A 25,221-nucleotide genomic window follows, 5' to 3' on the forward strand; every position below is an offset into this window, starting at 1 on the left:
TTGTTTCCAGGAATGTATTCGTTTTTCTAGGTTTTCTAGCCTGTATGCATAGAGATGTTTGTAATAATAGCCTCTGAGGGATTTTTTTTTTTTTTTAGTTTCTGTGAGTCTGGTGGTAATACCCTTTTTGTCACTTCTGATTGTGTTTATATGGATCTTCTCTCCTTTTCTTTCCTTTATTAGTCTGGCTAGCAATCTATCTTATTTCAAAAAATTGACTCCTGAAGTTGTTGATCTTTTGCTTTTTTTTCTCTCTCTCTCTTTTCTTCAATTTATCTCTGATTTTGGTTTTTTTGTCTTCTGCTAGCTTTGGGGTTGGTCTGCTCTTGTTTCTTTAGTTCCTCTAAGTGTAATGTTAGGTTGCTAATTTGAGATCTTTTCAAAGTTTTTGATGTGGGCATTTAGTGCTATAAAATTTCCTCTTAACGCTGCCTTAGCAGTGTTCCAGAGATTCTTGTATGTTTGTTCTTATTAGTTTCAAATAATTTCTTGGTTTCTACCTTAATTTCATTTTTTTCTTTGGATTTATTGAGGATTGTTTTATGGCTGAATGTGTGGTTGATTTTAGAGTATGTGCCATGTGCAGCTGAGAAGAATGTATATTCTGTTGTTTTTTGGTGAAGAGTTCTGTAGGTGTCCATTAGGTCCATTTGGTGAAGTGTTGAGTTCAGATCTCAAATATTTTTGTTAGTTTTCTGCCTTTATGATCTAATACCATCAGTGGGGCATTGAAGCCTCCCACTGTTAACTGTGTGGTTAAGTCTCTTTGTAGGTGTGTAAGAATTTGCCGTATGAATCTGAGTGCTCTTGTGTTGGGTGCATACATATTTAGGATAGTTAGGTCTGCTTGTTGGATTGAACCTTTTACCATTATGTAATACCCTTGTCTTTTTTTGTTTTTGGTTTAAAGTCTGTTTTATCTGAAATTTGACTAGTAATCCCTTTTTTTTTTTTTTGCCAAGGGTTAATATATTTTATATATAAGTAAAGATATACAGTCATACATTGCTTAATGTGTTGTTAGGCAGTTTTATAGTGAGAACATAATAGCGTGTACTTACGCAAACCTAGGTGGCATAATATACCGCACACCTAGGCTATATGGTATGGCCTATTGCTCCTAGATTTACTATTTTCTGTTTTCCATTTGTGTTGTAGATTTTTCTCTATCTCTTTAATTTGAATGTGTGGGCGTCATTGCATGTGAGATGGGTCTCTTGAAGACAGCATACGATTGGGTTTTGTTTCTCTATCCAGCTTGTCATTTTGCCTTTTAATTGGGGCATTTAGCCCATTTACATTCAAGGTTACTATTTATATGTATAGATTTGATCTTGTTATTGTGTTGTTAGCTAGTTATGCAGACTTGTTTGTATGGTTGCTTTATAGTGTCACTGGTCTATGTACTTAAGTGTGTTTTTGTGGTGGCTGTTAATGATCTTTCCATATTTAGCACTCCCTTTAGGACCTCTTATAAGGCAGATCTAGTGGGAACAAATTCTCTTAGTAGTTGCTTGTCTGAAAATGATTATGAAGCTTCTTTTGGCTGGATGGGAAATTCATGGTTGGAATTTCTTTTCCTTAAGAATGCTGAATATAAACTCTGATAATGCACAATAAATTTTCTGGACATTAGAGAAAAATTACTGGACTGTAGATTGTGGTAAAGTTCAAATTACTGGAAATAGCAATGGAGTATATCCACTGCCTTGGCCTTCATTTCTGCGTATTTATTTGGTGTGGTAATCACCACTTGAGATTCTCTAATTTTTGTTCTTCTAAAGAATGTGAACTATTATTTACTATTATTATTATAGTAATATGCCATATTATTTGGCTGTTTTATTACCAAGAAAATGGATCTCTTTCCATAAATGGTCTTTTTTCTTGTTATGTCTGTTTTGCTTTTTTCCCCATTTTTTAATCATGTTTTCATTCATTTTTACTGTGCACACTAATTTCTTTTATATTGCATGTATTGCAGATTTTTATTTTACTGTTTTTTGTCTTTTAATTCTCCTAATTTTAATATATTTGAATTTGTCAGTCTCTATTGTTTGCTCCTTTTCTCCTATTCATATGTCAAAAAAAACCTTGTCTGTGACTTCTGCAAGTGGTCTATTTGTACTTTTTACGTTTGAATATATGACAGATTGATTATTGTCCAACTAATAGAGGTCAATGCAATTCATTTTTTTCCCAATTAAATACCGGTTAGCTTTGTTCCATGTTTAAAGTGCTTGATACTTCCTTCACTATCCTACAATGCCTCCTCTGTTATTAGTCAGCTTTCCATATCAATTCCAGCTCATTAAAGACTATATGCCTTTCTCTTGGCCTAGTTCTTTATCTCTCTGCTTATACTACACTGCCCTGAATATTATATTTGAAAATCATTGATGTGTATTAGGCAAACCATCACATTGTTATTCAGAAGACTTTGACGGTTGTTAGGCGTTTGTTATTTCTGTAGGTTTTGAAAAGTAGTTTCTGCTGAACTCCTAGAAAGTCTGTTTCAGGCATCTATGAAATTTTACATAAATATCATTTGTAAGAGGTGACATCTAGATGACATTGAGTTTTTTTCTTTGAACGCATGCCTTTTCACTTATTCTATTCTGCTTTGACATTTTTCAGTAGAAATTGTAAAATAATTATTTTTGGATTATTGAATATTGATTATTAGTGTTAATTACCTCTTGATTAAATTTGGGCTTGAGTGAACCACTTATAAGCTTCTACACATTTTCTCTTTGTGTAACCACGTGGATTGGGCTCAATTTCCCAATTAAAAAGTTGTGACATCATATATGAAATATTGTCTACCAGGGAAGCTCATCAGATACTCAGTGCTCAGAGTGTGTTTTTGTTTGTTTATTGAGGCTGATCCCCCAGGCACCACTGCTACAATAAAACAAAATAATAGACTTTTGGAAGGAAAACAGGGGTTCAGCAAATACCAGATTGTTTAGATAAACTATTTAGCAACAGTGAGCTACTTTTATCACTTAGGTTGTTGGGATGCCTCTTAAAATGTAAGTTCCCTCATACCAGCAAAGGTTGAACTTTGTAGCAGGTATTTCTAAGAGTAAGTAGTCTTGTGATGGCTCATATTAACTCTCTTAATGCACACCAGATAGTAAGACTTTGTTATGATATGTACTGCAGGTATATGCTATAAAGAAAAATCATAACAGCAAATATTACTCCCTGGACCCACCAACAAGAAGGGTGTTCCTTCTCTGCTGCTGCCTTGCTGAACAGTTCAACTTTAGCATAAGAACTGCTGGCTGAGCGCAGTGGCTCACGCCTGTAATCCCAGCACTTTGGGAGGCCAAGACAGGCAGATCACGAGGTCAAGAGATCGAGGCCATCCTGGCCAACATGGTGAAACCCCGTCTCTACTAAAAATACAAAAAGTAGCTGGGCATGGTGACGTGTGCCTGTAGTCCCAGCTACTTGAGAGGCAGAGGCAGGAGAATCACTTGAGCCTGCGAGGCGAAGATTGCAGTGAGCTGAGACGGTGCCACTGCACTCCAGCCTGGCAACAGAGTGAGACTCCGTCTCAAAAAAAAAAAAAAAAGAACTGCTATGTGGGAGAAAGTAAGTGTAGACAGAGTCATAGTTCTAGTGACCAAATAGTGGAATAAATGTTCGCCACAGAATCAGGTGAACATCTTATAAATTGACTACAGATTTCCAGTGCTTTCAGTCTCATCCATCCTCTGCAAAAATGTGGAATATTTTAGAACTCGGTTGCCTTTGAGGATGTGGCTGTGAACTTCACCCAGGAGGAGTGGGCTTTGTTGGATCCTTCCCAGAAGAATCTCTATAGAGACGTGATGCAGGAAACCTTCAGGAATCTGGCTTCCATAGGTAAGAATCAAAATATTTCTTCACTTAGTCAATCAGAAACTAAGTGTTTCATGGTTTTCAATGTCATTCCATGATTTGGAATGTACAAAGGGAACACTTTGATGAGTGAATGAGGCATGGACCCATTGTGCAATGACTCTTGTTTCTTAGTCTATTTTTTAATTGTGATAACAGAATACCTGATCCTGGGTACTTTACAAAAATAGTTTTATATTGGTTTATGATTCTAGTGGCTAGAAAGTCCAAGGTTGCATCTGGTAAGGACCTGATGCTACTTCAGCTCAGGGCATGAAGCAGAAGCGAGTGGGCATGTGCAAAGGGATCACAGCAAGAAAATAAGAGCAATTCTTGGGAGCTAAACTTGCTTTTATAACAACCTGCCCTCTGGCAACTAATTCAGTCTTGCAAGAGTAAGAGAAAACATGCATTCCCAAGCAAGGACATTAATATATTAATAAGGAATCTGTACCCATAACACAAACAATGTTGCCATATTGGTGACCAAATTACAGCATTCATTTTGGTGGGTACAAACCATACCCCCAACATAGCACCTAGAGTCTAGTAATTTTTCTATAATTTCAAATAATTTGTAATATATTTCTGGGTCTACATTTTAGGAAACAAAGGGGAAGACCAGAGCATTGAAGATCAGTACAAAAATTCTTCAAGAAATCTAAGGTAATTTGCACTCACAAGAGGAAGCAGTCCCCCTTGGGGTCAATTGTAGTATATAATCATATGTTTAAAGCAAACAAGGCCAGGCATGGTGGCTCACACCTGTAATCCCAGCACTTTGGGATGCTGAGGTGGGCGGATCACCTGAGGTCAGGAGTTTGAGACCAGCCTGACCAACATGGCAAAAACCCATCTCTACTAAAAATACAAAATTAGCCCAGTGTGATGGTGCATGCCTGCAATCCCTGCTGTTTGGGAGGCTGAGGCAGGAGAACTGCTTGAACCTGGGAGGTGGAGGTTGCAATGAGCCGAGGTTGTGCCATTGCACTCCAGCCAGGGAAACGAGCAAAACACCATCTCGGGGGGGGGGAAAAAAAAACCAAGCAAACAAAATAAATTAAGACAACATCAATTTATTCTCCAAGTTTTTACCAAAAATATATACTTCAATGTAACATGGATGTTAAGTGTTTGCAAAATAGTTCACTTGAAAACAGTATTGTTTTAGTCTACTTGCATTGCTATAAAGGAATACCTAGGCTGAGTAATTTATAGGGAAGAGTTTTATTTGGCTAATGGTTCTGCAGGCTTTATCAGAAGCATAAAGCCAGCATCTGCTTCTGATGAGGACCTCAGAGAGCTTCCAGTCATGGCAGAAGGGGAAGGGGAGCTGACATGTCACATGGGGAGAGAAGGAGCAAGAGAGAGAGAAAGGAAATGCCAAAGTTTTTGGGGTTTTTTTGTTTTGTTTTGTTTTGTTTTGTTTGAGATGGAGTCTCTCTCTGGTATCCAGACTGGAGTGCAGTGGTGCAATCTTGGCTCACTGCAACCTCTGCCTCCCAGGTTCAAGTGATTCTCCGGACTCAGTCTCCCAAGTAGCTGGGATTACAGGAACACGCCACCACACCCAGCTAATTTTTGTATTTTTAGTAGAGACAGCATTTCACCATGTTGGCCAGGCTGGTCTTGAACTCCTGACCTCAAGTGATCTGCCCACCTTGGCCTCCCAAAGTGCTGGGATTACAGGCGTGAGCCACCATGCCCGACCATTTTTTTTTTTTTTAAACAATCGGATCTTTCAGGAACTAATAGAGCGAGAAGTCACTCATTACCGCAACAGTGCCACTTATGTGGAATCTGCTCCCATGACCCAAGCATCTCACACCAGGTCACACCTCCAACATGAGGATCAAATTTCAGCATGAAATTTGAAGGGAGTAAATACCCAAACTGTATTCAATACTAAGAAACTGCATATGAGAATATTACTGTATTGTTAATAGCTATAGGGGAGGGAGCCATGTTGTAGACTAATCAATCCATTTATGTTCAATTTGTTTATGTTAGAAAACCTGCACTTTCTCTGATATTGGTAGCAGTGTAAGTTCAGACTTAGTAATAAAAGAAAATAACTAATAAACCATTAATGATGGGGTTGTCATTTTTTGTAGAAGTCATGATAGACATACTGTGTAAAATTAAATAAGTCAGTGTAGAAAAACCTCCAGATGCCAAATTTTAATCTGAACAAAAAAATTCCTGCTAGAGTAAAACCACATGAATGCATTGTGTGTGAAAAATTCTTCATACGTCATTCATCCCTTCATAGGCACATCATATCTCACTCTGGAAACAACCCATATGGGTGTGAGGAATGCGGAAAGAAGCCATGTACATGTAAACAATGTCAGAAAACTTCCCTTTCTGTCACAAGGGTTCACAGAGACACAGTAATGCACATTGGAAATGGACATTATGGTTGTACAATATGTGAGAAAGTTTTTAATATTCCCAGTTCATTTCAGATACATCAGAGGAATCACACTGGAGAGAAACCCTATGAATGTATGGAATGTGGGAAAGCCTTAGGTTTTTCCCGTTCTCTTAATAGACATAAAAGGATTCACACTGGAGAAAAACGCTATGAATGTAAGCAGTGTGGGAAAGCCTTCAGTCGTTCCAGTCACCTTCGTGACCATGAAAGAACTCATACTGGAGAGAAACCCTATGAATGTAAGCACTGTGGGAAAGCCTTCCGTTACTCCAATTGCCTTCACTACCATGAAAGAACTCACACTGGAGAGAAACCTTATGTGTGCATGGAATGTGGCAAAGCATTCAGTTGTCTCAGTTCCTTGCAAGGACATATAAAGGCTCATGCTGGTGAAGAACCCTATCCATGTAAGCAATGTGGGAAAGCCTTCAGATACGCCAGTTCCCTTCAGAAACACGAGAAAACTCATATTGCACAGAAACCCTATGTATGTAACAATTGTGGTAAAGGCTTCAGATGTTCCAGTTCCCTTCGTGACCATGAAAGGACTCATACTGGAGAGAAACCCTATGAATGTCAGAAATGTGGCAAAGCCTTTAGTCGTGCTAGTACCCTTTGGAAGCATAAAAAAACTCATACTGGAGAAAAGCCCTATAAATGTAAAAAAATGTAAAGGCTTTAATCACTACAGTTTTTGTCAAAAACATGAACAGTCACATACTTGAGAGAAACTGTGAATGTAAGGTGTAGGAAAGTACTTAATTTTCCCAGATTTCCTCAAATACATGAAAGGAATCAAACTGGAGATAAACCCTATGACTATAAGCAATAAGGTAAAGCATTCAATTTTTCCATTTCTTTTTGAAAACTTGAAAGGACTCACTGAAGAAAATCCGTATGAATGTTTAAAATGTGATAAGGCCTGCAGTTGTTCCAGTGGTATTTGATGGTATAACATAACTCATTCTAGAGAAAAACTTTATGAAGGTATCGAATGTGAGAATGCCTTCATTTATCCTATAACTCACTCAGAGACACATGGTAACACATACTCCAGATTGACCTTATAAATAAAAGAATGCCCACCAGATTGAAATCCTAGAAATACAGAAAATTCTGAATTTTAACAATTACTTTAAAAGTCATGTGAAAACTCCCACTGGAAATAAATCCTGTAAATGTAAATATTATGGAAAACCTTATGGAAAATAATTATAGTACAATTCTCAAGAAAATTCACTATGTGAATGAGATGTTTTAGGAGCTATAAATAAATTGAATATATTGGTTGCTCATTTTTGAAGAGAGTCTCTAGAATATAGATTTTCACTTCTTTTGAAAAAAAAAAATTGAGGTGAGACTTTTTTTTTTTTTGAGATGGAGTCTCACTTTGTCGCCCAGAATGGAGTGCAGTGGCACAGTCTCGGCTCACTGTAAGCTCTGCCTCCCAGGTTCACGCCATTCTCCTGCCTCAGCCTCCTGAGTAGCTGGGACTACAGGTGCCTGCCACCACGCCCAGCTAATTTTTTGTATTTTTAGTAGAGATGGGGTTTCACTGTGTTAGCCAGGATGGTCTCGATCTCCTGACCTCGTGATCCGCCCGCTTCGGCCTCCCAAAGTGCTGGGATTACAGGCGTGAGCCACCACGCCCAGCCGAGGCAAGACTTCTGTAAGTATTCTTCAAGCAGTAGTATAAGAGTTAAATATGTATTCTTCTTTTTTAAGCTGGTAAATAAATTTCCTTTTTCTACCCATTTTAAAGTGTGTTGGTTATATGGGTAAATTGAAATGTATTTTCCTTTTTTCTTGCATAGCCATTTTAAAAAATATTTTTTAAATATTTAAAATATAAAATATTTTTAAAATTTTTAAAAAATTTTGTGGGTTACACAGTAGATGTGTGAAATGTATTTGTAGGTTTAACTTCTGTGTAGTTTAATTATTTTGTTATTAATTGGCCATTGATAAATGAGTCTATTTTCTTTGCTAATAGAGTTGCTGTCAATTTGTAAGTATGTAAAGTTTATTATAGAGTATATTCTCGCGTGAATTACTATTTTCATCTGTCGTTCTTTACATTGTCATTATTTTTGGCTATTTGCATAGGTCACATTGGTTTAAGGAGAGAGACCTGTGATCGAACAGTGTCTTGTGTCTAATCTGAGAAAGAAAGCATCCAGTCTTATCATCATGTATGATGTTAGCTGAGGGTTTTTAAAATAAATTCCTTAAAGCAGGTTGAGAAAGTTTCCTGCTGTTCATTATTATTGAATATTTCATTGTCAAGTGTTGTTGAAGTTTTTCTCATGGTTTTTGTGCATCTATTGGAATGATCTTGTGGTTTTTCAAATTTATTCTGTTAACATGGTATATCACATTAATTGACTTTCTAAAATAAGAAATTGGGTCTAACTTTGTCACCCAGGCTGGTCTCAAACTCCTGGGCTCAAGTGATTCTCCTGCCTTGCCCTCTCAAAGTGTTGGGATTACAGATGTGAGCCACTGTGCCCAGCCAAACTGACTTTTAGATGCAAAAACAACATTGCTTTTTTGGAGGGTTAAATCTCTCTTGGTAATGAAGTGTAAGTCTTTTTATATATTGGTAAATTCAGTTTTGTAGCATCTTTTGAGACATTTTGCATCTATATTGAAAGAAATTTGAGTACCCTAGCATAGTTTATAGTGCTATATACTATATAGTGTTATTTCATATATATGTAGTTTATTAGTTCATTCTTGAACTGCTATGAAGAAATTCCTGAGACTGGGCAATTTACAAAGGAAAGAGATTTAATTGACTCCCAGTTCAGCATGGTAGGGAGGCCTCAGGAAACTTACAGTCCTGGCAGAAGGTGAAGGGGAAGCAAGGCATCTTCACAAATTCACAAGGTGGCAGGAAGGAGAAGTCCAAGCAGGGAAAATGCCAGATTCTTATAAAACCATCAGATCTCATGAGACTCACTCATTATCATGAGAACAGTACGGGGGAAACCGTCCCCATGATTCAGTTACCTCCACCTGGTCTTGCCCTTGACACATGGGGATTATTACAAGTCAAGGTGAGATTTGGGTGGGGACACGGAGCCAACTTATAGCTGTGTGTGTGTGTGTGTCACACGTGTGCGTGTACAAGGAGACATCCACTCTGGGGAGAATTAGGTATCTCAGACAGTTGCCTGACAAGTGATTGTTGTGTAGGAAAGCATAGTGACCTTGTGTTTTCTGTGCTGCTTTTTCTCTTGCTGCTGTTATGTGCACTCTTCTGATGAGGTGCATATCCATAGATCCTCATGATTTAGGTGCAGATGAGCAAAGACAAGGGAAATAATCACTTTATATATCCTCTCCCAGTACTAAACTCCTAGCCAAAGGGGGCTTTCGTTAGCATGGCTGCTCACGAGCATTCTAAAGATATAATCCTGGGACCACAAGGCTTGATGAACTTAGACAAAATGACCTTCTTATGGACGCTAACTTCAGCAAGATTTAATAGCTCTCACTGGAGGCTTAGGTGGTTTTCTCCACTGTGGGTTTCTGGGGTTCTGAACTCTTTCCCTTAATCACACGGATGGTCTACACTGTCTGTTTCCAGGTAGAGATGGTACCTGAAACCTGTAACTTTACATGAGTAGAAATCCGAAATGTTATAAGGCAATTGTTACAGCAAGAAAGGAAAAGACTAGTTATGTGATGTGCTCACATCCAGAAATCTAATAGCAGATGACTCACCAGTCATAATAGAGCATGTCAGTTAAAGGCACTCCGTGACTTCAGTCCAGACAGGATCAAGTCCCCACTCTACTCCTGTCCAGTGTCTGAATTTAGACAAATGACTTACCCTCTCGATGTTTAAGTTCTCATCCTGATAATGGCAGCACCTACCTCACAGATTTGTGAAGAATAGAAAGTTACTACATGGCTGCTCATCATAACAGTGATGAATACATTGCAGGGACACTTTAACTGGTGTACATTTACATGTTGGAAACCTTTTAATAATTGAAAAAAATCAAGTAACATTTCTAAGGGTGAAACTAATGGTCAGTGCAGAGTATTGGATTTTATTTGACCTTTTTTTTTTTTTTGAGATGGAGTCTCACTCTGTTGCCCAGGCTGGAGTGCAGTGGCGCAATCTCAGCTTACTGCAACCTCCACCTCCCGGGTTCAAGCGATTCTCCTGCCTCAGCCTCCTGAGTAGCTGGAACTACAGGTGCCCGCCACCACACCCAGCTAATTTTTTGTATTTTTAGTAGAGTTGGAGTTTCACCGTGTTAGCCAGGATGGTCTTGATCTCCTGACTTCGTGATCCGCCCGCCTTGGCCTCCCAAAGCTAGATAAGTAATTTTAAAATCCCTTAATCTTCTCAGAAGTACATGGGTTGTATATGTTTGTTCAGTGCTCATCTGTTTATTCACTCATCTCCATAGAACTGTAAACATAATTACAAAATAGTAACATTACAAGAAACTGACAGTATATACTCACATACATAAATACATTATCTGGACATAACGGTGTGATTGTTTTTCTGTGTGACACCCAGATTATGCTTATCTATCAAGCAGTAATCCTGAAAAATTGCACATTAAGAATGTAAAAGCAATAGTAATTACAATGACAATGATTTACCATAAAGTCTATTATATTTAACATATCACTGTACTAGGTAATTCGTGGTTAATTTATCCAACTATATACAATCAGGTAATATTTGTCTTTAATAGGAATAATTAGTCTATTTTGTTGAATATTATAATGGATATATTTGGGACTGGATTTATTGCATTGCTGTGTTCACAATACCTGCTCTGTTTTCTTTTTATCTTTTGTACTAAATTTTAATATAATTCTACTTTTTCCCTCATATATATATAATTATATATATAATTATACTTATTTATATTTTGTTTTATTTTTGTTTTTAACCTAGAAATTGTAGCTTACTTTTAAACACTGTCCCAGTGTCAAGCAACTTAATACCTGTGCCCTGTGGGCAGCAATACTCTATTTAGCATCCTTCAACTTAAAACAAAAATTCTTACATGTATTTAAAATATTTAAAGATACATGCACATGTCCTAAGTGGATAGCACCATATAGTTTTAAATATTGGGGACAGTTTTGTCTGAGGCTTTTTAGATCTTAAAAAAAAAAAAAAGCAGGGGGTGGGGAACGACATTTTTAGCCCAAAGATACCACCAGATACCACCTTGTGATCCCAGTCACTTATTCTCAGGGATGGACACTATATTGATCTCTAACAGCATAGGTCACTTTCCTCTTTTATACTTTATATAAACATCATGCAGCAGGAGCCCTTTTGTACATGGCTTTTAAAATCCAGTAGGTTGTTTTGAGTTTTTCGGTAATTCTGCATGTTGTTTTGGTTGTTTTTTTTTTTTTTAGCATTGAATTCTGTTGTGTGAATATCAGACAATTAATCACTCCGTGCTGATGCACATATGCATGTGTTTCAGTTGAGGGTATTAGGAACAGGGCTGCTATGTAAATTCCAGAAAATGTATTGGTATTGGTGAAACATGTACAAATTTCTGTTGGGAACATGTGTAATAATCACATTGTTGTGTTGTATGTTTACGTCTCTTCAGCTGTAGGTGATATTACCAGTTTTCCAAAACTGTACCACTTTTTACTTGTAACACTTTTCATGCCAACAAGTAACGTGTGAATTTCCTAGGGTACCCACATCCTTGCCAACACATGGTTTTTTTATTTTGTTTTGTTTTGTTTTTTTTGAGACGGAGTCTCTTTCTGTTGCCCAGGCTGGAGTGCAGTGGCGCGATCTCGGCTCACTGCAAGCTCCGCCTCCCGGGTTCACACCATTCTCCTGCCTCAGCCTCCCGAGTAGCTGGGACTACAGGCGCCCGCCACCACGCCCAGCTAATTTTTTGTATTTTTAGTAGAGATGGGGTTTCACCATGTTGGCCAGGATGGTCTCGATCTCCTGACCTCATGATCTGCCCGCCTCGACCTCCCAAAGTGCTGGGATTACAGGCGTGAGCCACCACGCCCAGCCCAACACATGGTATTTTCTGTCATTTTCATTTAGTCTTCTGGTTGCTGTGTGATGGTCTCAGGCTTTATTTACATTTCTCCGATTACTAACAGACTTGAACATTTCAGCACACTTTTTAGTTATTGAATAACCTCTATTTTGAAGACTTACTTTGCTCATCCCCCGCTATTTTAGGGCTCTTTTTCTTCTTGATTTATGGTGGTTCTCTACATGAAGCTGGATAAGATTCCTTTCTTTGGTATCCCTCTCACTCAGTCTCTCTCTTTCTGTATTTTGATAAGCTCTTAATTTTAATAAAATTTTGTTATTTTTCCCAGTATATTAAATATTTTTTGTTTTATTTAAGAAATATTTCTCTTAAGGCCACAGAGATTTTGTTTTTTAAATGAGGATGTATATTTAAATTTTTATTTTGCAATTCATTCAGAATTGAGTGTTTTTGTGGCTAGGAATTCCATTTTTTCCAGTAAGCTAACAAAATATAATTTATTCTGTATTTTGATAAATTCTTAATTTTAATAGAATTTTATTCTTTCCCCAGCATATTAAATGTTTTTTGTTTTATTTAAGAAATCTTTCTCTATTTTAAGGCCACAGAGATGCTGTTTTTGTTTTTTTAATCAGGATGTATATTTAAAATTTGATTTTGCAGTTTATTCAGAATTGAGATTTTTTTATGGCTAGTAATTTTATTTTTTTCCAGTAAGCTAACAAAATACAATGATTTCTTTTTCATTTGCTGTCACCTGTCATTGTCTCACCCAAGTTAATATCTCACCCTCAGAGCTGACTTTTCTATGAAGACTGTATAATTCTGTTACTTTCTTCATCTTTCAGTTTTCAGCAGCCCCATAGCACCAAAGAGTCAATGGTAGTTTTGGTCAGAAATCTTCAGTGGGCCTTTTTTGCTCAATGGATAAGTTATTTTCATATTTTATTTATTTGTATGTTTAATTTTAAAATATTAGTTGACAGATAATATTGGATATATTCAAGATATCTCCAAATACACATTGTGTGGTAATTGTTACAAAATCAATATCATCTGCCGTGACTTAAAAGTTTGTCCTCCGCCTAAATTCATGTTGAAACTTTAAACTCCAAAACAATAGTGTTAAGAGGTGGGGGCCTTTAGGAGGTGGTGAGGTCATAAAGGCTGTGCCCTCATCATTGAGATGAATGACTTCATAAAAGGACTTGAGGGAGTGAGTTCTGCCCTTTCTTCTGCCCCTCTGCTGTCTGTGAACATAACATTCAGGATGTCATCTTGAAAGCAGAGACCAAGGTCTTCACCAGAGACAGTCTGCCAATGGCTTGATTTTGCACTTCCCAGCCTATATAACTGTAAGCAATGAGTTTACGTCATGTATAAACTACCTAGTCAGGTATTTTGTTAAAGCAGCAGGAAGGGACTGAAACAACATCTATTGCCACCCATGCTGTACATTAGATTGTCAGAACTTATTCATCTTATAACTGGAAGTTTGTACCTTTTCAGCAATGTCTCCCCATTTCCCCTACCTTCTGGCCCCTGGAAACCACTATGTACTCTGTTTCTACGAGTTCAATGTTTTTAAGCTCCATCTATAAGTAAGATCATATAACATTTGTCTTTCTGTGTCTGACTTATTTTACTTAATATTCTCCAGCTTCATATTTTCACAAATGACTTTATTCTTTTTTATGGCTGAATAATATTTCATTGCGTGTGTGTGTGTATCACAATTTCTTTATCCATTCATCTATTAATGGGCATTTAGGTTGTTTCCATGTCTTTGGCTATTGTGGAAAATGCTGCAATAAACCTGGGATTGCAGAAGTCTCTCTGAGATACTGATTTTATTTCCTTTGGATATAATCCCAGAAGTGGGCTTGCTGGATAATATGGTAGTTCTAGTTTAATATTGTGATGAGCCACCTTACGGTTTTTTATAATGGCTGTATCAATATTCTCATACATGTAAGGGAATGTTGCTCCCTTTTGGAAGATAATTCTTCATGGATCTCTCACTTCATTTTCCCACATCTTGTATAAGCGTTTCTTCTGGGCTGTCTTTTTCGGGATTTTTTTAAATGAAAGAAACAGACTTGAAGGATGTGTATCTTCAGGTCAAAGGCCAAATAAATACCTGGACAATTTAATAAAGATTATGCCTTTCTCTGAGGCAGTGATTGGAAGGTTTTCTTTGAAACACATGTTAAAGCACTGGGATTTCTTTTTTTTTTTCTTTTTCTTTTTTTGAGACGGAGTCTCGCTCTGTCACCGAGGCTGGAGTGCAGTGGCACAATTTCGGCTCACTGCAAGCTCCGCCTCCTGGGTTCATGCCATTCTCCTGCCTCAGCCTCCAGAGTAGCTGGGACTACAGGTGCCCACCACCACACCTGGCTTTTTTTTTTTTTTTTTTTGTATTTTTAGTAGAGACGGGGTTTCACCGTGTTAGCCAGGATGGTCTCGATCTCCTGACCTCGTGATCTGCCCGCCTCGGCCTCCAAAAGTGCGGGGATTACAGGCGTGAGCCACCGCGCCCTGCCAAAGCACTGGGATTTCTTAACCTTGAGATTCCTCAGCTGTGATCAAAATCTACTGAGCAGAAAGCATCCAGTTGGGTCTCTTTGATCATCCCTGTCACTTGGAGTGGACGTGGGGAACAAATGCAGATATGGAGCTCTTGCTTCCGTTTGTGTGATGAATCATCACATTTTTTCATCAGGCCCAGGAATCTCATGCCTTCTTCTAATATCCATGAAGTTGACAGTCTTAATTTTTTGGCTTGCAAATAGAAAAAAATCCAAGAATGTTCACATTTTTGACAGCTTGGGTGATGATGCGATTGATTCTGATAAATCTATAACCTTATAACCTGGTATAAGAGGAAAGTAGAAAGATTCTTCACAGACCTGGCCAGGGCTTATGAGCAGGCTTCCTGGAACAAGTAGCAAATTCTCTTACCCAAATGAGAGTAAATTCTCTTACCCAAATGAGAGTTGAGTAAGAGTAAGATCCCTCCACTCTCCAACCTGTTAGCGAGGTTGTTGTGTGAGAGGGAGAATTGAAAGGAGCAGTCTAAATGTGCTCATATGTTCATTCTCCTAGCCAAAGTAGGAAAGAATGAGGAGTCCCCAAAGCTGATAGAGCACTTTGGATAAATAGAAAATACTGTAAGTTCTTGTGGTTTTGCTGAAAGCAGTCAACAGGCTGCTAGAAACTAAAAGGAAATGTGGGTGTTGGTGCCTTGCTTATAAGCAGAGAATCTCTCTCTATGTACTCGCTGATACCAAAACTCCACTGACAGGGCTTGGGCAGGGTTCACCATGAAAGCAGAAATGTCACAAAACAATGGAGGTGGGGCCTTTGGGGCTAACTCAATGTCTTCTTGTGTTTCTACACCAAAATTTACAGTTAGAATTTTGTTGTATGTGTTTGTGCTTCCCTGTCCCCTAAGTGCTGGAGGGGATTATTCCAGTCTGGGTGGGAGACAGGTAGAAGAGTGTGAGAGAGACAGACTTCTCCATTTGCCACAGAGGGCAGGTCAGTCTTTATCATGAGAACCTTTACACTCTGATGTCCAAAATGTTCACCCTGCATGAGCTGTTAGCTGCAAAGACAGAGGTGTCTGTCTCAGTGCTCCTGTCTAGAATGGTAATATCTCTCTGCTAGTAGATGTAGCTGATAATTGAGACTGTGCTTCAAAAAGTTAAAGAAGCAGCCAGGCGCAGTGGCTCACGCCTGTAATCTCAGCACTTTGGGAGGCCGAGCCGTGTGGATCACGAGGTCAGGAGTTCGAGACCAGCCTGGCCAATATGGTGAAACCCCATCTCTAATAAAAATACAAAAATTAGCCAGGCATGGTGGCGCATGCCTGTAATCCCAGCTACTCTGGAGGCTGAGGCAGGAGAATGGCTTGAACCCAGGAAGCGGAGGTTGCAGTGGGCTGAGATCGTGCCACTGGACTCCAGCCTGGGCAACAGAGCAAGACCCTGACTCAAAAAAAAAAAAAGTTAAGCCAATGACTAACAGAAATCCTTGAGTTTACAGGATGGCAAATTAAAAAAAAAAAAAACTTGCTAAAACACTGAAATTCCCTCCACTTACGAGATAAAGTAACTAGCTGAAATTGGTTTGAACAAATAGAACCAATGGGACTCTGCACAGAATGAGCTTGCTGACATCATAGCCTGAATTTCCACTATGTCTCCTATGAACTCCCCCAAAATTTGCACATATGACCCATGAGGAAGCATGAAGAGATAACTGGGCATGCCCATGGACATTCCAGACCTCCCATTATCGTCCGCTAGTCACCTCCTAACCTCAGAAGCTACCCACCGGTACCTGTTCTAGTAGAAATTCTGCCTTGATGCCAGCAGAGGGAGACAGATTCGGGCTTGGGACTCCTGTCTCTTTGGGAGTGAACTTTCAACATAAAGCTTTTCTCAAAAACAAAAATCCAGTGACAACTCAATGTATTGGCTCTTAGCATATTGGATAGTAAGCACTGTTTTCTCAATAACAAGAAGACCTGAAAAAAAACCCAGAGTTCTGCTTTCCAAATAAGGTTTAGTGAAGCTAAGTGGACATGTTTTCATTGCTTAATTCTTCCAGCAGTCAAGAAAAACTTGATCACTTTGCCATTTGAAGACTTTAACAAAAAGAGCCTGCACCTAAAGATATTCTTTGGGGTGTCTGACTCATAGCCACCCTGACACCACTGCAGGTTACACTAATGTGAAAGTCAGTTATAAGCTTGCTACAGAACTCCAGTCAAACTGAATCCAAACTCAAGGAGGGCTGGGGGCTGCCTAGCTTTGTATTCCAATTTTGAGGTGAGTCAATTTGAACTCTTATGAAAGACCTCAAAAGACTAGTTGTTAAATATAAATAATGTATTCTAGAAGGAAATTGGACTGGCACAGAAATAGTTCTAAAGGGAATCGGAATCTATCTTTGGTGGAAATTTTATGCCCTGCTGCACTATATGAAGCAAAGCTTCTGGCTCTATGGGGCCCCCACTTCACTAAGTATTCCCTAAATTTCTGTCCCTGCTTTACCAATAGGTCAGGGAAACTGATACCTCATGGTGTTCACTGAGCTACTGTCTATGGTGGCTTCTGAACTTCAGTGTCAGCCATGCGGAACCTGAGTGGGGTGGTCACACCACTCAATAGTCAGAACTCAGGGTCATTGCTCACATTCTAGCTGTTTGGTCTTTTACATTAAAAACTATAGACTGTCTGAAAAAAAGGAGACCTTTCAGGCTGCAAACTGGAAATAACCTTAGCAGCTGATTTACTGCTGTGTCCAGTCACTCAATTACAAGTCTTTGGCCGGGCGCAGTGGCTCACGCCTGTAATCCCAGCACTTTGGGTGGCTGAGGCTGGTGGATCACCTGAGGTCAGGAGTTTGAGTTGGCCAACACGGTGAAACCCTGTCTCTTCTAAAAATACAAAAATTAGCCAAGCATGGTGGTAGGCGCCTGTAATCCCAACTACTCAGGAGGCTGAAGCAGGAGAATCGCTTGAACCCAGGAGGCAGAGGTTGCACTGCTGAGAATGCACCACTGCACTCCAGCCTGGGCGACAAGAGTGAAACTCCGTCAAAAAAACAAGTTTTTAATAAGAGCCTGTTCTCTGAAGAGACTGACTATAACCAGGCTGTGGATTGAATCCGAATCCATGTCTAATGCTGAGGGCAGCACTGCAGCCAGACTTGTGGTTCTTGGTGAAAGGTGATCTTTTTGTCTCACAATGTGGGAGGCCCCCGACCGTTCTCAACAGAACGACTTCACCGACCTTTTGACTCACTTTGGAAGGTATTGTTAATACCTTGTCACTGCTCACACCATCAGCATAAAAACTGACTCCAGACACACCATGTGTCCCTTGAAACTAATCTGTCACCTTTTCAAATTTCAAAACCATTTGCACTCTGACAACGTTGTGTCTTTTATCATCAAATCTACTAAAAATTGGCTGACTGATGTTACCATCTTTTCCTTCTCCTGATCCATATGTTACAATTTGTTGACTGAATGTAATTCTTTCTAAAAAGGAATAATCTGTTTTTGACTGCCTCCAGGATAAGAAATGGTTGAGAGCTGTAGAGATGTTTCCCAAATTTGAGATTCCACACTGACTACCTGAAAAGATATATCTCACTGGCCAGGCGCAGTGGCCCACGCCTGTAATCCTAGCACTTTGGGAGGCCGAGGCGGGTGGATCACAAGGTCAGGAGTTCGAGACCGGCCTGGCCAATATGGTGAAACCCCGGTTCTACTAAAAATACAAAAATTAGCCAGGCATGGTGGCGAACGCCTGTAGTCCCAGCTACTCAGGAGGCTGAGGCAGGAGAATTGCTTGAACCTGGGAGGCGGAGGTTGCACTGAGCCGAGATCGGGCCACTGCACTCCAGCCTGGGAGACAGAGCGAGACTCTGTCTCAAAAAAAAAAAAAAAAGAAAAGATAATCTTCCTTTCCGCTAAATGCAACCCTAGCTTAGTTTGTACTAGACTAGGGTTTAGAGCTAGTCTTTTGCGGCCTTTCATAGAGTTCAAATTGACCCACCTCAAAAGTGGAATATAAAGCCACACAGCCCTCAGTCCTCCTTGGGTTAGGATTCAGCTTGACAGGAGCTCTGTAGCAAGCTTTTAGCTGACACCCACCTCAAAAGTGGAATATAAAGCTACGCAGCCCTCAGTCCTCCTTGGGTTAGGATTCAGCTTGACAGGGGCTCGGTAGCAAGCTTTTAGCTGACTTTCACATCAGCTCTAAACCCTAGCTTTCCCCTAACTGCCCCAAGCCTAGTTTGTAGTAGGCTGAGTGGCAACCTAGCCCAAAGTGGGATTATGATACTCCAACTTAGTTGTGGTTGAGTTTTATGTAAACATTTTTGTCCCTGTTTCATCTGGCTTTTCTAGATAAAATGTCTAGAAGGTAGGGAGTGACCAGAATAAAGGTGAAATTCTTGGTGCTGAATGAGATACACTAATTTTGTGGATGTAGTTGGGGAGGGATAGCTACCCGAAACCCGCAGAGTAAACAACTGAGACCTCAGGAGATATGGAGAATGGAAGGGCATTAATAACTTTTTGTCTTTCTGAATCACCCTTAGTGAGGGCCAAAGAAAAATCTGGAAATCATGTTGGGAAAGGACAGGGTTAGTATTGGAGCAGATGGTAGGGCAGATGCTGTGGGTTCATATCCTTTTGGTCTCTCCACATCACCCTTCACGGTCCTTTGGGATTGTTCTATCTCTCTGTGATGTGGATGTGGAGTTTTATTGAGCATGCATGCTTACTGCCTAGCTGTCTGAGTCTACTGGGGTAGATGATGGAGAACTGTTACTTTTTTTTCTGAGAGACTTAGTATCTCATGGCTGAGCTTAAGCTGGATCTATGGAGCACTGATCCCATTGTCTACTTCTGTGAGCTAGTGCTCCTCCATCTAGTTTCTACCATCTAGAGATGAATCTTATCAATACTTGGGTAAACCAAAGACATAAGTCAGGTAAGGGAACCCTAGACATAGCCCGACTCTTGCCTTTTTCCCCTTCTCACTTTAAATCTTGTTGGCTCAGAGAGATACCCTCAGATGGAGTCTCTCAGGAGTGATTAGAACATTGTACTTCTAGAGAAGCTGGTGGAACAGGGCAGGGTTCCCAGTTCAAAGCTTCTGTCAAAAACTTCCAGTCTGTGTGTAGTAAATAAATCTAGAAACGATCCTAGAGCTCTGGATGGATCATTAAGAGAGGGCAGGATTTCTGTAGATCAGAATACCAGGACACATGTTCATCCGTCACCTTCCGGGGTCAAATTCTCGGTTAAGCCTGTGTGGTAGGGCTATAGAGCAGTGTGTGCCTGGGAAAGCCTCTGATCACACATTTCCTCAGGGATTTTTTAGGCCTGATGTCCCTTTGAATTTACTTTAACAATCCTTTTGTAATTTTATTTTTTACATCAATTGTAACTTACAAATTAGTATTATTATACATATATAGGCATTTGGGTGTGTCTTGAAGGCATGTCCTGGTTTCAAACTGATTTGTGGTATATTATTGAATTAGGCCCATTTACTGGAATTATAAACTGCTATCCAACTACACAAAGAGCTGAGGATTCTGGGGAGGTCAGGATGGAGATGAAATAGAAATGAGGAGAAAATAGCTCTCTCTCTCACATGCAGATTCTTTATGGATAAAATGCATAATTACCTAAAATTTAAAATAAAAAATTATCTAATCAGTATGTAATGGAAATTATAGAGCAAAGAACAAAACAAACACCAAAATAATTTTCTTTTTTCTACATAAAAATTAAATAATTTACATAATGAAATATTCCATGATCCCAGTGTAAAATGCCAATAGAATATATGTAAAAAAAAAAAAAAAAGACAATATCTGTATTAGATTTAAAATCTTCTACAATACATAAGATGAATTGAAATTTTTAGAGTAGAAGAAAGTTTAAAATTAGGTAAATGATATGAGCCAGGTGAAGAATAGGATCATTAAGCATTTAATATACCTTGTCTTAGATTCTATGTAAGAAAATGAAAAGTAAAAACAATGGCATGGTGATTTCATCAAACTGAAAAAATAGAAGCATTTCTCCAGAGAGAATGCTATTAAAGGTTGGTGAATATCAGTCTTCTGAGGACTCGGCCTGGGAGAGTGAAGAGCTACAGCCTTTTCTGAGTTCAAGTGGGGAAGATATAAATATATATTCATTTTGCTACTCTTTTTAATATACAAACATATATGAATGATTACACCCTAATATTTTCTGATTTACAGAAATGCATGACGGTCATAAGACAGCCAAAAGACATCAGATGTCTTATATGAAATACAAAATTTGTCAGTAATCAGCCTTAAAGAAAACTGGGTTTACCATTTTCAGTATATTGTTCAAATTCCTTTTCTACAACCACCACAGGTTCTGTTATTAACATGGTGTGTCTCAAGTTGTCACTGCTGGTCATCCGGAAGAATCTGAGAAGCAGCAAGTCTTTGTTTTCACTCCCAGACCTGTTTTCTTTGCTGAATAGGGTCAGGAGACCCCCAGGTCAAGCTTCATCTCATCTATAGATAGGCTGAGTTACCTTTGGTCCAAAAAAGGGCTGGTCCTATCTTTCTCCCAGAAGGAGCTCTGGACTTCTCCAGCCAGGGCTGGACCCTGGGACAAGTCAGGGTGGCTGAGATTCCCAGCCCTCAGCAGGGAACCCAGGCCACCTGGGAGTCCATGGTGTAGAAGTTCTGCACTGCAGCACAGAGGCCCCCAGAGCTGGCAAGCTAAGAGAGCTGCTCCCAGGTCAGCAGAGAATGGACCTACTGTGCTTGTGTCTGAACTAGGTCTTGATAAATGGCCTCAGACTTACCATAGAGGTCACCAGGCTTTTCAGAACTGGCAGCAGGTGGTCTCCTGGGGACTGAGATATGGGCTGCTTGCTGCACCCAGTGCAGACCCTTGGGGATCCACTATGGCAGGCATCACAGGTCTTCTCAGTTTTGCTGCTGTAGGGCCCCCAGCTCATGAACACAGAACAGTCACCTCTCCCATGGCTGAGCATACCCACCAGTAGTGGCCCAGAGTTTCCCCATGGAGAGGCTCCCAGAGGCATATGACAGCCCCTCTGCCGTTGCCACAGTAATAGTTCTATCCCTGCTGCCTTTGGTCTGGGGAAGAAACAAAGAACCTGAGAGCTACACCCAAGCTTAACAGCACACCACCACAGCCACCATACCGAGAGACTAGTCTTTTCTCCCTGTGAGCCTTCATCCCATTGCTCCCCAACAAGCAGAACCCCAAGCTTATGCCAGCAGTGCAGGTGCCCCACCCACCAGCTGAACACCCCCAGTAACTATGGTTCTGCATTTCTTGGAGGTGGAGCCCCCAGGAGCAAACAAAAGCCTTGCTACCACTGTCTGCAGTGGAACTGCCCTTGCTATCCTCAGACAAATGAATGAACAAATACCGTAAGTGCCTTATCCACACCTACAACAAACTGCAGTTGACCCAAGGAGAGGAGACCAGTTCATCTCCCACAGGTTCCACCCACTCCCCCTGCTTGTCACCAGATAGGAAACCCTGGGCTTGGTCCCACAGCACAGACCCTCCGTTCTGGGCTGATTGCACTTAGCAATTGCTAACCGGCTCCTCTTGGGTGGAGTCCCCAGGAGACAAGCAAAAGACCTTTGGCCACAACCACTATTAAGGTCCCTTCCTCTGCTGCCTCCAAGCCAGGGGAGGAACATAAGCCCTGAGAGTGCCCCAGAGCTGTGGTGGGCAGCCCAAGAGTGCCAAGCCACAATTTATAGCCAGCATTCAAGTGGGAGAGAAGCCCACACTTTCAGAACATTGAGAGGGAGCATGACTGCAACTGTCAGAAAATATAGGGGAGCCACATGACCAAGCAAGAGCCTACCAACTAACCAGTATGCCTAAGCACCACCTACTGGATCACATCCCGAAGTTCCAACACCAAAAACACCTTGCTAGCATTCCCCTCTGTGAGACCAAAGACAAGTCAGTTACAAATGAAGACCCTGCACAAAGCCTTGGCTCTGCGAAGACATCCAGAAAAAAAAGTGTACTGACTGTACTCAATCTACACTGCAGTTACAGGAACACCCACGGGCAGACATGAGAAAGAACCAATGAAAGAACTCCAGTAACTCAAATGGCCAGAGTGTTGTATGTCCTCCAGATGACCACACCAGTTTTTCAACAAGGGTTCTTACTCAGGCTGAGCTGGCTGGAATGACAAATGGAATTTAAAATATGGATAGGAATTAAGATCATCAAGATTCAGGAAAATGCAAAACCCAATCCAAAAAAACTAAGAATCACTGGAGCTGAAAGACAAGATAACTGATACAAAAAAGAGCCTGATGGTTCTGACAGAGCAGAAAAACACACTACAAGAATTTCATAATGCAGTCACAAGTATTAACAGCAGAATAGACCAAGTGGAGGAAAGACTCTCAGAACATGAAGACTGGCTCTCTGAAATAAGACAGTCAGAAAAATTAAAAAGAATAAAAAATAACAAAACTTCTGAGCAATATGGTATTTTGTAAAGTGGCCAAATCTATGAATTATTGGCATCCCTGAAAGGGATGGGAAGAAAGCAAACAAGTTGGAAAAGATTCTAGGATATCATCCACGAAAACTTCCCCAACCTTGGTAGAGAGGCCAACAGTCACATTCAGGGAAACCAGAGAACCCCTGCAAGATTCTACACAATAAAATCATCCCCAAGACACATAATAATCAGATTTTCCATGGTCAAAATAAAAGAAAGACTGTTAAAGGCAGCTATACAGGGCAGGTCACCTACAAAGGTCACCCAATCAGGCTAACAGCAGATCTCTCAGCTGAAACCCTATAAGCCAGAAAAGACTCAGGGCCTATATTCAACATTCTTAAAGAAAAAAATCTTCAACCAAGAATTTCATACCCAGCCAAACTAAGCTTCCTAAGTGAAAGGGAAATAAGATCCTTTTCAGACAAGCAAATGCTGAGGGAGTTCATTACCACCAGACCTGCCTTATGAGAGATCTTGAAAGGAGCACTAAATATAGAAAGAAAAGTCTGCTACCAGCCAATATAAAAACACACTTAAATACACAGATCAGTGACACTATAAAGCAACCACACAAACAAGCCAGCATAATAACCAGCTAACAACATGACAGGATCAAATCCACACATATTAATACTAATCTTGAATGTAAACAGGCTAAATGCCCCGCTTAAAAGGCGCACAATGGCAAGCTCCATAAGAAGGCAAGACCTGATGGTATGTTGCCTTCAAGAGACCCATGCAGTGACCTAGGATCAAAATAAAGAGATGGAGAAAAATCTGCCAAGCAAATGGAAAACAGAAAAGCAGGGGTTACAATCCTAGTTTCTGACAAAACAGATTTAAACAAATAAAGATTTAAAACGACAAGGGTATTACATAGTGGTGTGAACCGTGAAAATTTGAGATGGGTCTCAGTAATTTAGAAAGTTTATTTTGCTAAGGTTGAGGACACGCATCCATGACACAACCCCAGGAGGTCCTGACAACATGTGCCCAAGGTGATCGGAGCACAGCTTGGTTTTACACATTTTAGGGAGACATGAGACATCAATTAACATATGTAAGATGAACATCGGTTCAGTCCAGAAAGGCAGGACAACTCAAAGCAAAAGCAGGACAACTTGAAGTGGGGAGGGAGCTTTCAGGTCATCGGTAGATAAGAGACAAATGGTTGCATTCTTTTGAGTTTCTGACTAGCCTCTCCAAAATGAGGCAGTCAGATATGCATTGATCTCAGTGAGCAGAGGGGTAACTTTGAGTAGAACGGAAGGCAGGTTTGCCCTAAGCAGTTCCCAGCTTGACACTTCCAGTTATTTGTTACTGTCAATCATGTTCACACTCAGCTTTAAACAATTTGCCAATTACACTTTCAATTTTCCTACAGATGTACTGGTTCATGAAGATGTGCTTATGGGTTTCTACTCTAGTAAGTTTTGGGCTATGTATGTACCTTTCTTTCTCTGCACTCTTGGGGCAAGGATTTGCCATGTGATTGATCGGAGAATTGTTCATTTTAAATTAGTCCAGAATTTTTATGTTTTATTTCTTCTAAAACAAACGAAAACGGGATACGTGTGGAACATGTGAGTTTGTTACATGGGTATACATGTGCCGTGGTGGTTTGCTGCACCTATTGACCTGTCCTCTAAGTTCCCTCCCCTCACCCCCCAACCCCCAACAGCCCCTGGTGTGTGTTGTTCCCCCTCTGTTTCCATGTGTTCTCAATGTTCAGCTCTCACTTATGAGTGAGAACATGCGGTGTTTAGTTTTC

The 25,221-nt window shown here is 40.0% G+C and overlaps 1 protein-coding gene across 3 annotated transcripts in view; it reads left to right on the forward strand.

Annotated features, from left to right (window-relative positions):
* The window catches only part of ZNF124 (zinc finger protein 124), a 53,320-nt gene that overhangs the window by 8,567 nt on the left and 19,532 nt on the right, over positions 1-25,221 (forward strand). Inside the window, exons 2-4 of one of the 3 annotated variants that reach the window (XM_004028711.5) lie at positions 3,750-3,876; positions 4,497-4,557; positions 6,164-8,600. In XM_004028711.5, coding sequence (XP_004028760.4) covers positions 3,750-3,876; positions 4,497-4,557; positions 6,164-7,001 — 1,026 coding nt within the window. In that variant the 3' untranslated portion in view covers positions 7,002-8,600. Of the gene's footprint in view, positions 1-3,749; positions 3,877-4,496; positions 4,558-6,163; positions 8,601-25,221 lie in introns of those variants that run through there. The other 2 variants (XM_004028710.5, XM_063707014.1) reach the window with 2 other exon arrangements.

The sequence above is a fragment of the Gorilla gorilla genome, chromosome 1 (genome assembly GCF_029281585.2).
Source record: "Gorilla gorilla gorilla isolate KB3781 chromosome 1, NHGRI_mGorGor1-v2.1_pri, whole genome shotgun sequence".
Taxonomy (NCBI): domain Eukaryota; kingdom Metazoa; phylum Chordata; class Mammalia; order Primates; family Hominidae; genus Gorilla; species Gorilla gorilla.